Consider the following 14,691-nt stretch of genomic DNA (forward strand, 5'->3'; position numbering starts at 1 on the left):
AGGAAGCTGCAAGTTTCAGTTTATCATTAATACTTGATTTTTATGTTTACTTCCACCATCTTTGAATTCCTGAGTATAATATTAGAGTTACTGCTATCATTTTCCAACAGAAATCATAGCTCAATTAAATTTCAATATTTCAGAACTCACATAGATTTAGATAAGATTTTGGTTAAAAAAAATAGAAACCATTTCACAACTATAAAAGGTTGCAGAGATATTAACATCTCTGGAACAAAACTTTTTCACTTTTTGCCTAGTGGCAATCTCTCATTCCAGATTTGTTCTTGCATTACACTATATATACCCCACATTATCCATAAAGGCAAAGCTTCAGAAGCTTCTAAAATAGAATTTTCATTTCAAAATTTGGAAATCTTCCATAGAGGAAAGAGGAAAAAAAAAGTTGGAACATAATGTTTTAACTAAATAAAAAACATATTTTTCAATAGCTGTCAAACAAGGCGTTCCTCCTTTTTTTCTTGTCTTTCTCTTTTTTTTTTTTTCCTTTTTGGTTGGTTGTTTGAAAAGTTTCCATTTTGTCCCAATTCAGCACATGACCCAATTGTGAAATTGCCAAGCAGAATTGAATTTCCAGAACACAATAACCCTTCAGATTGACGCAGAGGAATTCAGAAGTCACATACCTGGTTCATGGACTTCTTTAAAAGGGAAGTAGCAGGGAAGGAGATGCAAAAAAAGATAAGATAATTAGGGCAAGAAACAGAGGATTATTAAAAAACCTTAGACTTTTCTTAGCCAGGGTGGAGGGGTTAAAGGGATAAAAATCATTAATAAGATTAAGTGAGAAATAGAGGGCACATATGGATGGCAATTAGAAAATCGTGGGGGAAGGAAAGGGTTGTTGGGATATTAAAGATGCAGATGACTAATACATATATATTCATAATGTTATAAATCAAGTGCCATTGGTAGCCTTTGGTTGACAAAACATTGTCCATTACCCATAGGTCTTAATGTGCAAGAAGGGTACAAACAACCTGCTCTTATTCATGTGCATAGAAATCCCAGCCACTGCAGAAATCAGTGGGCTCCCAGGAGCTGGCATTGATTTCCTTAGTGCCCAGGATTTCACCACTGGTGTGTAGGACTGAACACCTATGTGGGAAGGTAAGTATGAGCATGTTACTGCTCTACAACCTCCAGGATAAAGCATTTGATGAAAGCCTAGCTGGGCAAGCAGAGAGAGGCAGGCAGAAGGGCAGTTGAAAGGTAAATGGGTTTGGGCTGCCAGGTTGATGCTTTAATAAGCGTGACCTTGTATTTTGCTAATCACACATATTGTCTTACCAGAACTGGACTTTAAAATTCAGCTTATAAAATCAAGTAAAAATGCAACCCTGCCACCCCCGTTTTTGCATGATGCACATAAACCCAGAAACATACCAACAGTTATGGACAAAGCAAACACTACACCTTTTCTCAAATATGCTGCAACCAAAATGATGCCACTCGGTGCCATCCTTAGCCCAAAAGAAAGCTAGGTGTGACATGGTGCCACTTGTTGCTTATGACTTCAGGTGCAAGTCCCATCACCATACATCACTGCAAAAGGGAGTTCTGTCTCTGCACAGTGGCAAGAGGACAGGAGGAAGAGGTGCACCCAACTGAGGGACAGGGCATTGCCACAGGACACAGCTGTCCCACCTCTAACCCCGGTGTATGGCACAAAGGAAATGGGTTTGGAAACACTCTCCTCGTACCAACTGGTGTCCATACCAATAGCCTGGTTAGAGACATCAAGTGCTGGGGAATACATAAGCAATGCCCAGCCTGTGCTTCAGACATTGTTTCCAAACAGCAGTTAGTATTTATTACTCATCATGCTGCTTATCCTACAAGAGCAAACAGCAGAGGGTATTTTTGCATCGTCTCATCTTCAACCACCTCCAGAATTCCTGCACGAGTTACCGCTCCAGACAGAAACAGAGGAATTCACAAGTCATGGCACATACCTTCCTCATGAGCTTTAGCGTGTGGGAAGAGTCACAGAGCAAAATGCAAAGGAACACGAGAGCGTTAGAAACATCAGAACAACTTTTCACTTTTGCAAAATGGAGGGGGAGGGAAAGACCGAGAGTATGTGGCAAGGAAATAAAATGAATACGGATATGAAAAGCAGTACTGGAAGTGAGGGTACAAATGATCTGAGATATTAAAAACATAAAGCTGATTTAAGCAGCCGTATCAGATGACATTTGTCTTATGCGCCCATTCCAGCAGTCCTGCATAAAGCCCGGAGCAGCATGCTGTTTCACAACCCTGACACTTGGATTTATAACCTGAGGCCAGCAGGTTTTTGGGGGCTGTAAGTACTACCATGAGACAGTGGTCTAGAAACTCCATTATATGAACAAGAAAATCATCTTTAATCATTTGCAAAGCTAAAGCATCAAATATATCACCATTTGCTTTATACCACAGGGTTTAAGATGAAAAAAATATGTGGAAAGGCTACTGTAAGAATGTCAGCCAATCATGAGCACATCTGCACATCGTCTGGAGGCCAGACCCACCCCGAATGGTCCAAAATAAGTCTCCCAGGGAGACCCAACCAAATTCAGAGTGAAGGCTTTTCAACATTCATCCTTTTAAGAGGTTTACATTTCCCAGAAATTTTCAGGCTTTTTTTTCATGCAACAATGACCACATAGCATCAGCAGTCAATGTCAAGACAGAACATGAAGGAAGACAGTACAAAAAACAAAATGGTAGCAAGTTTTAGTCTATATTAATATGCCTATTTTTAACTCCTGTTTTCTTTTACCATCTTATGGCTTACTGGCTAAACCAGAGCTTACTCTGAAAGACGGTAATTCAGGAGTCATGTCACATACCTTCCTCATGAGCTTCTTTAGGTGGGAAGAGCCACAGGACAGGATGGAAAGGAACATTAGAAGAAATACAGTGTTACATAAGCTGACATTGCACAGGCTGAAAAGTCTGCTCAGAGGGAAAAGTTTTATCCCAGTAAGGGATGTGCTAATGGCCAGGAGGGGAAGGAATTTGCAGCGTGTGGTCGGGAAACAACTTCACCTTCATGAGAAGGAAAGAGGCAAAGACATATCAGAGAGGGGAAATCTCATAGAAAGCTCAAATAATACATGCTGAAATTTCTCTCTAGTTCCAGTTTTGGAGGAACAATTCCTGCCATTGCCCAGACTGGCTTTATGGTGAGCTCTGCACAGGTCAGGAGGGGCAGAGAGGCCAGGTTACCCCTTGCACTGAGACTATTCCTGTGTGTGAGCCTCTGCGAGAACCTGTCACAGAGGTGAGGTGGAAATCAAAGACAAAGGGAAGCAAGAAGGCAAAGTAACTGGGTCCTGCTCCTCTTGCACCACCCTTGAATCCCCACCACCACCACCAAGGAGATGGCAGGGAGCAGTTTGGAAAGCAATGGCACATACCTGCTGGAGCAGCTTCATCAGGTGCAACATGGCAGGAAGCAAAAGCAATGAGATGGAAAACAAGAACAGTTAGACTAAAGAATGTGTGAATGCAAGAGGGTCTAAAAAAAACCACAGAGGATATGAAATAGAGAAACAGAGGATGATGAAATGGAGACAGGTGACCAAAGCACACACAGATACAAGAAATGTAAAGCCTTCTGGACCTGGATGCTGTAAAAACTCTGCAAACTGCTCAGAGTGGGTCTCTCATGGCACTATAAACAGGTTTGTCCCTGTTTAAAATATGCCCAAAGCATGAAGCTTTGCAAATGCAGAACCAACACACCCTTTGGCTCCTTGTACCTGGAGCACCACATCCCAAACCTCTCGAGTGCAAAGGGTGGGTTTCTGTTCCAGCCCCTCTTCTGCCCTGTCTATCCCACCTTGCTAATGCTGTGTGCAATGTGAAGAGCCAGCTGGGGTTACTTGCCAGCATCTACGTACATATAATTATGCAGTATTGTTTATATTATATATAATATTATATATTATAGTTTATAAACTTATAATATATACAATGTACTATATATAATATGACACATTATAGAATATGTGCTATGTACCATAGGGCTACACACGTATTTTCCACAGATGGATTTTGACTTCAAAATCCATCTGATCATGATTTGCCAGGCTATATAGGAGAAACCAGTTGACACTTCATAGAAACCTTTCTAGACAGACCCCAGTTATTCCATGGCACGTGTTATGAACATCCAGGGCTAAAAATCAGCCTTGGAGACTGTTGTGGCTTGGGTGAAAGGATGGTATCCACATTTCCCCTGCTGCTCCCTCCCCGAAAACCAGAGCAGAGGTGTCTGCACAGATATTCAAGGATTTGGGGTACCCTCAGTGAAACTTGTGCAAGGGACAAGAAAAGCCCTCTGCCTGCAAGTAGTTTGTCACAGCATCTTTCTCTTGCCTCTTCCTTTCTTCTACCACCTTGCAAAATTGAGGTGCACATCAGCACCAAACCCTGCTGCAGGAACGAGCAGGGCTGAGGCGCTGCTTCACGTACCTTCTTCCTGAGCCTCTTCTGTGGGTGGGAAACGTCACACAGCAAAGGAAATGGGAAGAGAAAATTAAAACAAGGAATATGTTATTGGAACATTCTTGAGGTTTGCCAAGCTCCCAGGCCATTATGGGCAAGAATACACAATGATGGAATTACAGAGTGAGAGAGAATTAAAAATAACATTTTTATGGGGACATTATGGGGTTATAAATGTTACTGAAATATGGGAATATGACCACAAGTGAAAACCACATAAAAAGGCATCCAATATTTTATTCTTTATTAGAGCTGGCTAAAATTTCCTAAAACTGGCTTTTGGTGATTTTTTAATCAAAAATAAAATTGCTGTATTTCTTTTGCTTTACATATTTTTCTCGGTGAAAAAATTTCGCCAACATTAATCAATTTTTTAAATTCAAAACAAATTCATTCCTGAATTTTAACAGATGAGTATAAACTTTGCGGGTGTCCTCCTCCCTTTAAAAAATTTAAGCTTTTGGAGAGAAAGGAGAGGACTTGACACTGCTGTGCCAAAAAAAGTCAAGCAGTTCAGTAAAAAAGGTAGAAGAAAACAAATACATATATATTTGTTTCCGCATACATATATGCATATATATATACATACATATATATGCATATAAAAATCTATGTGTGTGTAGATTATATACATTTTTATACATACATACCTACATACATACATACATATATATATATATAATGGTTTGATTTGGTTTTTTAAACCAAAAAAAGGCCACATTTCCTACCAGCTCAATAAATGACATCAATGTCCATCATTGCATTGATGTCTGTGGCTCAAGACCAAGTCCCAGCCACTGGGTGTGAACCATTTGCTCTGGATTTCTGCACACAAATTCTTCCTCCACACTGAGAGAGAAAGAAAGCAAAAGCCATGTCACATACCTTCTCCCTGAGCTTCAGGTGGCAAGTGTCATGGAACAAGAAGCAACAGCAAGCAGCAAAATGAAAACAGAAAACTGTTAGAAACTAGTATTGGGGTGAGCTAAGGCCTGGAGAAAAAAAATGTTGTTATAAAGTGATGGAGAAAAGTTATATGGAAATGAAATGGATGACTTTGGAAGAGAAAACAAAGGTCAAGCAAAAGTAAGGAGCATAGAGAAGACACACCTCAGAGGAGATAGTCATGCAGATTAAAAAAAAAAAGTTGGAAGTCACCTGCCTATTAATTTCATATCAGTCATGAAATTCTTGAAACCAAAAAGTAAACAGTTAGGGAAGAAACTGAAAAAGCAAGAAATGCTTTTCCTTTAAGGAAGGCTTGTCTGTAGGAACAACACCCTTTGCTTGCTCTTTTGGCATTTGACAAGACGAAGGATGGAGCATGAATAACACCTTCACCTTCCTGGCTCTGGTTCTGCCACTCCATGCAGGACTAGAGAGACATTATGATGACTGAAGCTCTAAAATCCATATTTTCCTTTTTTTTTCTTTTTTTTTTTTTTTTTTGAGCCCTCAATCCCTTCAGAAGCAATGCCAGGCATGTCAGTACCTTATGGCAGGAACTACTCTTAACATGGTCACTGTTCTCACCACCACTGATGGGAATTTGTCCATTGCAGCAACTTGGAGGAATCCAGGACAAAAACAAACAAACACCCAACCAAAACAAACAAAACCACTAAAACCACACACACAAAAACCTACAAACAAACAAACACAAAACCCAGCTGTGTATAAATTCCCAAAAGAGACATTTTTACACAGAGGCAAGTCTCTCTCTCTGAGTTGGTCTCATACCCTCCACGCGCAAATATTCGACCTCCAGTATAGGGTTTTGCTCTTGACCCCTTAGAAGATGTCTGAGACACTAAGGGCAGATCCTGGGAGAAAGTCCAAGAGTTTAGCCCTTCTCTCTGTTCCAGACACCTTGGGAAAATGAAGGATGACAACTGGCAGCTACGCTTGTCTGAACTTAAGCCAGTGTGTCAAAAGTGCCCAGCAAAGATAGTGATACATCTCCAAAATCTTCTTCTCCCTGCTGCCTACAAAAGGTGAAACAATTTGGGTGAGAAGGGCTTTTCATGCTCCATCTTTCCAGATCAGCACTCTGTCTCTCACAGCTTGTCAAATCACATTTTATCAGCTAAAGGTGTGTTAAAAAACTTCATCTTTGCCAGTTGGTTCTCTGCCTTCCCTTTTCTGCCCTCAGCACTGCCCTGTTGGGTTCCCCTCAGGAGCCAGACAACCTGTTCTTTTCAATTTAAAAATTTAAACTCAATCTGTGGACATTGCCAAAATGAGAATGGCAGGATTTCACTGATGATACGTTGTGTGGGCTCTGCACCAGTCCCTGCTTTAAAAGGTTCTGAGTTTATGAGCAGGTTAGTCTCTAGCTTTTTCATCATCCCCAACAGCTCATTCAAATACTCCATTTCACCACAACATGAAGGCTCTGCACGTCATGGCCTCAACTTCAATGTTTTTTTTTGTTTCCAACTGGTTTACTGATCAAGTGTTTCAGATCACCTTTAGCAGCAAGCACCAAAGAGAAGGGTGAAGTATAGACAAGGAAAAGCAGGACCAAGATTCAAAGAAAGATAAATTACATTCCACTTTTTTTTGTTACCTTCTTCTTCGTACTCCTCTGCATTGAAATGGGAGAGGGGGGGAAAAAAAGCACACAAATGAACCATCAGCCTTGACGCATCGGTACGACATTACCCACGGCAGAGCCCCTTGCACTCACAGGGATGCCGGGCAAGATGGTCTCTGAGAGGCCACTTGCAAATCAGCAAGTAAAGTAACAGATTAAATGACTTTGAAAATAAAAAAGAGGAGTTATAAAAAGGGGAAGAAGGTGATACAGTATTGATTTTTTTTCTTGGGCAATGGGAACTCAGGATTATATATGCATTAGGAGGAAAAAGGTAGCAGAGAGGGCGCCCGAGAATAAGAAAAGCTTCTATGTATATTGCATGTGTATATTATAGGGATTTATATTTTAAAATAGAAAATATTACATATATGCAAGCTTCAAAATAAATTGCCAGCAGATGGCAGTGCCCCTACAAAAACTAGAGGCATCCTCTGCAACCAGAGCATCAATGTGGGGCTGAAACCCCACAGGCTGCCCCCAGCAAGAACACGGCCAGGCTGCTACAGGTAGTGTAAAAACACCAGAATCTGGTGACAGTCAGACAGACAGAAGCACAGAAAAAGAAACCTCAGATTTGTCTAGCTGTACCAGCTGACACGGCCAGAGAATGCTGCAGGCTTGCATGGAAGAAATTAGAGACAGATATAAGACTTACCCTCTCCTTGTTCCCTGTGAGAGAGGAAAAAAGGATATTGAAACTAGGCAAATACTTCTCCCACTCCATATTGTCACCAAGCTTTAAACCATATACTGAAGCAACACAGCGTAGCATTGTTTAAAGTCTATTGTTTCTTCTTTCCCCCTTCTCTCTGCTCTTCCAGGAGATATTTGGTTTTAAGAGTGGTAAAGTGACTCAGTTTGAGTTTTATTTTAAATAGTGTTCCTGATTCTGAGGGCCCATATGAATCCATACCCAGGAATAATCCTCCACCCCAGGGCTCTAACGTGATACCCACACACGAGTGCTGTACAGGGGCTAATAAAGATGGACCTCAGCCCCAGTTGGGCAACCAGGCCAGGCAACCCAACCTGCAGCAAAGGGCCCATGCCAACCCAGATGTGCTACAAGCTCCCTGAACCCTCGAGCTGTCTAATAAAAATCTGGCATAAAACAGATGCTGCTCAACGTTTATCCCACGGCTGTAGCTACACCAGTCTCATGGTCTGTTCCCGTTCCTTGCCCACGCTTCTGAGCTTCTCCTGCTCTACCATCCCCTTGCATGAAACCTAAGCCTCAGAGCAGCCCTGGGACCAGATCCCAAAGGAAAGACATGTTAGTCAGAGATTGCTTGAAAAAGGCGCCAAATTTTATCTTCAGAAAAAAAATGTTAAGAGCTGGGCAAAATGACACAGGTTGAGCTGAACTTATGTCCTAGCAGAGGAGAGGGCTAAATGACCACTGTAGGTCTGTCCATGATTCCTCTGATCCCATGACTGCTCTAAATCTCCCCTATGTACCTACTGATGCATTAATGTCAAACGACCCCATTGGGTTTGGTCATATTACTCTCGATTTGTTAAACTGAGGCAGAAAGGGGCTCCTCCTCTGCACTGCGTATTTCATTCCCCCTCCTCCAGGGGTAGTGCCACAGCCACTGAGGGCAGGCTGAGCTGGGTGGAAGCGTTTGGGGGATGTCCTGTGTTGGACAGGGAGGGAATCAGGTGAACTTCAATGGGTCTTTCACACTCAAAGTCAAGATGCCCCCTCCTCAGTGCCTCGGGGGGCTTCAGGCTGTGCACAGAGCAGCACCCGCTGCTGGGATGCCCTCGCTCTGCTGCATGGAGCAAGTTGAGCCGACGAGTACACACACAACTTTCTCTCTACTTACACTTCCTCGGTATCAGACATGTTGGCAGTGAGTTTCTAGAAAAAAAAGGAAAAGAAGAAGAAAAGAAAAGTGTTATTAATGAGCACCTCCTAAAAAATTCCAAGGCAGAAGCAGATGGGTTGACATTTGAGGACAAAAAAAGACGGGCACCTGCTTTCCCACACAGCAACCAATCCCCCACCAACACTGACATTTTGGGAGAAGCGCAAACCTTTGCCAGCCAGGTCAGAGGACAAGGAGAGAGGAGGAGGAAAACATCGTCTGGAAAGACATGTCCTGTCAACTCAGCTGTGTCCCACAAGGACTAGGGGCAATCTAGACCTGGCTTTAAATTACAAAATCTCCAGAGGGAGACAGGCACAGGCCAGTGTCCTCTTGCACCCATCTGACATTTCCATTGCTCCAGAAAGATCAGAGAATTTTTTCCTGACTTTATGCTACCAAAAGTGGGAAGGTGCCAGCTCCAGAGCATTAGTCAGAGCTGAAAGAATAACTCAAACTATCAACATACCTAGAGATGAGTACTTATTTGTCAGCACCCAGAAGTGTGTCTGGTTTATACAAGTGAACAATATTCTGTTGATTAGTTTAAGATGAAAACCAGCCACATCCCTGGTTAGGCAGTTCACGTGGGTATAACCATTTCTATGTAATACAACACTCTGGCTTTTCTAAAAGCATCAACTGCCCTGAGGCCAGGGGAGGAGGTGGGAAAGGGCCCCCCAAGACTTCCTCCAGATCCACAGTCAGTCTTAAATTAGAAAGCCTGGCTTCTTTTTGCTGCCCCAAACCCTGACTTTCATGACTTCATTATTCAGCTGATATATGAGAGATGTCTTGAAGGAGCAGGTGGGCTGACTTAGGTTCAAAAGGAACAACTGCAGCTCAGCAGCTTTCTATTTCAGAGGAAGGCAGTAATCCCACAGGCTCCAACCCTGCCCTATAAGGGATTCTCTCCATTCCCCAGCAATGACCCTGGGCACCATACATTAACACCAATGGGATTTAAAACCCCCATGAGAGATAAACAGCTAGCATTTTTTTCTTCTAGTTCCTCATTTATCCTCTTTCTGAAAGTCACAGTTGCATTGGAAGTAGTGCCAGCAGTGGCTGTGTTATGACCTGACCTGAGAAGCAGGATGGGAGGGTAATCTACTGCTAGGACATATGAAATTTGGGTTCAGTGATTTCTTGGCCACAGGCTCCTTTTAACTTGGTGGCTGTGATTGTTCAAGTGCAACAGCCATCCCAAGGAGTACTTTGGGGACCAAAGGCAGGCAGAAAGAATCTGTGGGGAATTTTGTGTATGGGAAGAATTTCAGCTCTGCAAAAGGCTTTTCCTTTGCACCAATTCATGCTGCTTCTTCTGTTAATTACTTGAATGCTACAACACTGCTAGTCTCTCTCCCCTGGTCTTTTCTATCTAGATCAACAAATCCTCAGGATAAAGAGTTCCACTTGCTATCTGCACAGTGGCTAGCATGTTAGCAGTCTCATCTCAGCCTCCAAAAATTATTCAAGGTATTAGAAATAATGCTTGACAGTATGTTGGTTTATGCAACAGGACAGCTGAGCTTCTTCAGGCAAAACCCTATGGAGGGAACCTGTCTAATGCCCAGATGTTGGCTTCTTCTAAAATACATGATCTATAAAGACTCAGGGCAATGGCCAATCGTCCCATGGATTCTGCCTTTAATTTAAAAATGCGTATTTCCCTATTTCCAGTACGAGGGGGAAAAAAAGAGGAGTTTTAAAGGGCTTTGGGCTAAACTCCTCTGTTATTCCAGTGAGAAGAAGAGTAATACTGCTCAATGGTGGAGAAGAAATCAGCTCAAGAACCCTGGGTACGCACACAGAGAGTGAGCGTCTGTTCAGTGTGTGGTAGGCACGTAGCGCAGCCCGTGCTGTTCTTTCCAAGGCAATTGGAGTCAACGGGAGTCTTTGCAATCAGGCTTTCCATTAGCAGTTATTGGAATGAGCTCATCTAGTCTCCAATTTAGCTCTAAGGACATCTTGCTGAGGGTTGTCACGTTGGCTGTTCCCCTACACCCTTCCATATTTGTTAATCCAAGCGCTGCAAATGCGAATGGGATTTTGCATGGCATCTGTCCGTGTGCTATAAAAACAGAATGAGAATGCCAGCATCCCTGACACCATAAGACCCCAACCCTGAGGGGGTTTCTTGGCTCTGGATAAAATGAATTAATAACAAGTGCACTGGCAGACTGTGTGCAAAGATGAGCCAGACACAGGAACCCCACAGGCTAGGGCAGGGGGTGGGGGACAAAAAAATCCAAGGGAAGATTGCAGTTTTCAGCTTTGTGAGGGCCAAACGTTCAACCAAGTCAGGAGGAGTTGGCGTTTAAGGCTGTAGCTGACTGCCACTGCCCTGGCTGGAAAGCCAAAAAGGTCTCGCTCCAAGAAGAAGAAGGTGTCTGTCTACTCCATGGCATTCAAAAGCCATCTGGTCCCTTAAAGCCAGGGGCAAAACACAGACCATCATAGCTACAGCCACCCGAGACAAGGAAGGCTCTTTGATGCCCAGCACTATCCACGTAGCTCTGTCAACAAAGCAGCCAACAAAACTGAACGACATTAACATCCAAAAAGCAATAAAGCAAGCAATCTGTAAAGAGCGGTATTTTTTGCAGTTAGGATTGAGTTTGCTGAAGGCAATGGAAAGTCTCCAGCTGGCTCAGGATTACCCTTCGGTGGAAATTACTTTACACACAGCAAACGCAGCCCAAGATTAAGGCTGTTAGCACCTTAAGGCAATAATTGGGCTTTGTTTGTACAGTGGCAGAAAAATGGATTCTGGTCTGAGACTGGGTTTAGAGATGTAATAAAATCAATTAGTTAATACTGCCTACCCTTTGGAAGGAAATCAAAACATGCGGGAAAGTTTCACCAAACAGAAAACTTCCTACCTGCTCCCACCCCTTAAAGGTGAAAGCAAAGGTTATTTTCTGCATTTTATTCAAGCCAAGCAGGTCATGGCTGGAAGGACAAATACACCAATCCTCATGAGCCCCAGGTGGGCAGGAATGCCACGTCCCCTTTGGCCCCAAATGCTCCTGGCCTTGACTGAAAGAGCAGAATCAGCACATCCCAAGAAGCCTCTTAGCAGCTGAGAATGCACCCGGGAGGGGGAATGGGCTGCCTTGCACCTCCAAGCCATCCCTGGAAATAACCCACCCATCAATCATCCCCTCCCAAGCCAGGCCATACAAGGTAGGCAAGGTAGCAAGAGCCATTTTGAAAGGGGAGAGGACAGAAGAGGCCATGCATGGGCAATGGGTCCTGGCAGGGACAGCTATCAGGCAAGGACTAGGAGTATGATCCACCAAGAGCCACATGGACACACTTTCCTACCAGGAACCACTGAAAACCAACTGCATGGATTTGTTAATATACTTACATATCTCTATTAAAAGATATAGGTGTTATATTTAGTAAATATATAAATATAATCATATACTTCTCTCTATAAAAAATATATACATATACCTTTTTTAATTCATATTTCTTCCATCCCTCTGCCTCCTCCCTTTGTTTCTGTACTGCTCAGTACTTTCCAGCAGAAAGGGGCTGGAAGGTGAAGCATCTGCCACAGCACTGATGCTGAAACAGAGTCACAGGACCCAAGCGCTGCTGCAGGGTCCACTGACACATAGGAAAATCCCAACTCCCTGTCCCAAGATGTACCCTTTATCCTTGTCTTCACGGTGGTATGATCTGTCTGATCTCCCTGCATAGGGTTTTCTAGGAACAACAAGGCTGAGACAGAGGATAAAAAGCCAGTGACCGTGCTTAGCTTATATACCCCTCTTTCCCCGATCTTAGAGTCATCAAGGTTGGAACAGACCTACAGGATCATCCAGTCCAACCATCAAAGCAGCACTATTGCTCTAACCCCTACACCACTCAACCATATCACCCAGTGCCAGATTAAACACCTCTTGAACATCTCCAGGGGTGGGGACTCCACGATCTTCCTGGGTCTTGCACCCACGAGGGATGGCTGCCTGCCCTAGCAATCATCTACAGCCTCACTGGAGCTCCCCCACATGAGCAGCACAAATTGCTGACACCAGAGTCACCTGTGTTGGTGTCTCTCCTGTCTTTGTGGGATACCTGCCACCCAACAGCAAGAAGCTGATCTGAGAAACATAAACAGGGTCACGTTCAGAGTGGTGATGGTATGCTCCCTGTATGCATAGCTTCAAACTCCTTCACACTTCAATGACGTGACCACCCAGTATGGGTGACTCACATTCACAATTTTCTTCTTTTCTGTGGGAGAGGGCAGTTTTCCATGACCATATTTATGTTTCTCAGATCTCCCTCTAGCCCCACACCCCACAGCCCTCCTCACCTCCCAGCAGCTCCTCAACAGTCCTGCCCCTGCTACCTCCTGTCTCAGCCATCCCTTTCTCTGGGTGACAGGGGAGGGAAGGTCAGCACTTTCCTCCTGCTGCTGGAGGGAGTTTCTCCCAAGTGTCTCAAGAGATAACTCTTAATTTTGAGCCCTACGTCTTGATTTTGAAAGCGTCTGTTCTCCCACTACTAATCCTTGAGAGTTCAGAGCACCCCAATCTCCATGCATGATATGAGATTTGTGTGATGCCCAACCAAAGCCAAGAAGGAAAAGTGCCTTTTCCTTAGGATCCTGTGCCAGATCCCAGATCTGGAGACCCCAACTCTCCCCTGATTTTCTCTATTTAAACCAAGGCTCAGCCCCTCTGTAGTGTTACCCCCCAGCAGCATCCCTTGCCAGGGATCCCACTTACCTGGTGGAGTGGAGAGAAGCACCAAGCTCCCTGTCGAAGGGGACGGGCAGGCTGGGATCTGCGAGCGTCCCAAGGTGATGCAGCTCTCAACTTATAGTGACATTTGATCGTCTGGAAGAGCCGATTGGCCCCAGACTCGTATACTGGGCAGGGAAGAGAAGGGAAGGGAGCAGGGATGGGGCGGGGAGGGGGATGAGATGGAGGGGGGAAGGAAGGGAAGGGGAAAAAAAAGGTCATACCATGTATAGGAGCAGCTGGAGGAATTGCACAGATGATGCTAAGATGGAAGGGACATGTTTGGAGAAAAAAACTCCAGGGCTTATGTTTCTATATTTACAACCCGCTAGGCAGGCAGAGCTCAAAGAGGGGTATCTGAGGCAAAGGCACCTCGGAAACAAATTGTGGGGCCCCATAGCTCCGTGGTGCATGGTCACTGCTTAAAACCTGGTCATGGCAGCCTGGCTCTTGCAATCTCAACACTCAGCAGCAACCTCCACTCTTCCATCAGGGCAGGGGCTCTTCCCTGCTGCCCCTTCATAGGCAAATGGTTTCAGCTGCACTGCAGGGTGAGCCTGAGGAAGGTTCATGGACCTTCCGTGTCCAGTGCTCTTTGAAACCAGCAGTCACAGGCGTGTGAGAAGTCAGAGGCACACAGCACATGTGTGTGTGTGTGGGGGGGGGTTGCAAGTGCTATGCGGTGCACATCCACCTCTCACTAAGATTACCAGGGCTCTGCCACACACCAAGGCTTGAAGAGACCTGGAACTAAAAGTAGGAGAGCAGGAATGCAGCAAGAGCTTTGTTGACTCACACCATGTTCAGAGCCTTTCTTAGCATGATATGAAAGCATTATTTAAGTAAGAATTTCTTAGGGAGGGCAAATCCCAGATGGCTGGACCCCACCTAGTATCCTCTGGGTGCCTGGAGTGGTTTTGCTGCCTGAGGTCTCTCC

The 14,691-nt window shown here is 44.2% G+C and overlaps 1 protein-coding gene across 36 annotated transcripts in view; it reads right to left on the minus strand.

The window, feature by feature from the left end:
* The window catches only part of TNNT3 (troponin T3, fast skeletal type), a 31,382-nt gene extending 17,550 nt beyond the window's left edge, over positions 1-13,832 (minus strand). For 6 of the 36 annotated variants that reach the window (XM_027702169.1, XM_027702141.1, XM_027702408.1 and 3 more), the window contains exons 1-7: positions 8,950-8,984; positions 7,776-7,789; positions 7,091-7,108; positions 5,407-5,418; positions 4,489-4,506; positions 2,859-2,873; positions 648-662 (exon numbers count right to left, since the gene is read on the minus strand). In XM_027702169.1, the coding sequence (XP_027557970.1) occupies positions 648-662; positions 2,859-2,873; positions 4,489-4,506; positions 5,407-5,418; positions 7,091-7,108; positions 7,776-7,789; positions 8,950-8,969 (112 nt within the window). In that variant the 5' untranslated portion in view covers positions 8,970-8,984. Of the gene's footprint in view, positions 1-647; positions 663-2,858; positions 2,874-3,428; positions 3,441-4,488; positions 4,507-5,406; positions 5,419-7,090; positions 7,109-7,775; positions 7,790-8,949; positions 8,985-13,739 lie in introns of those variants that run through there. The other 30 variants (XM_027702444.1, XM_027702317.1, XM_027702266.1 and 27 more) reach the window with 12 other exon arrangements.
* Positions 13,833-14,691: the final 859 nt, after the last annotated feature.

This window comes from Neopelma chrysocephalum, unplaced genomic scaffold (assembly GCF_003984885.1).
Source record: "Neopelma chrysocephalum unplaced genomic scaffold, ASM398488v2 Primary Assembly neopelma1_24, whole genome shotgun sequence".
NCBI lineage: Eukaryota > Metazoa > Chordata > Aves > Passeriformes > Pipridae > Neopelma > Neopelma chrysocephalum.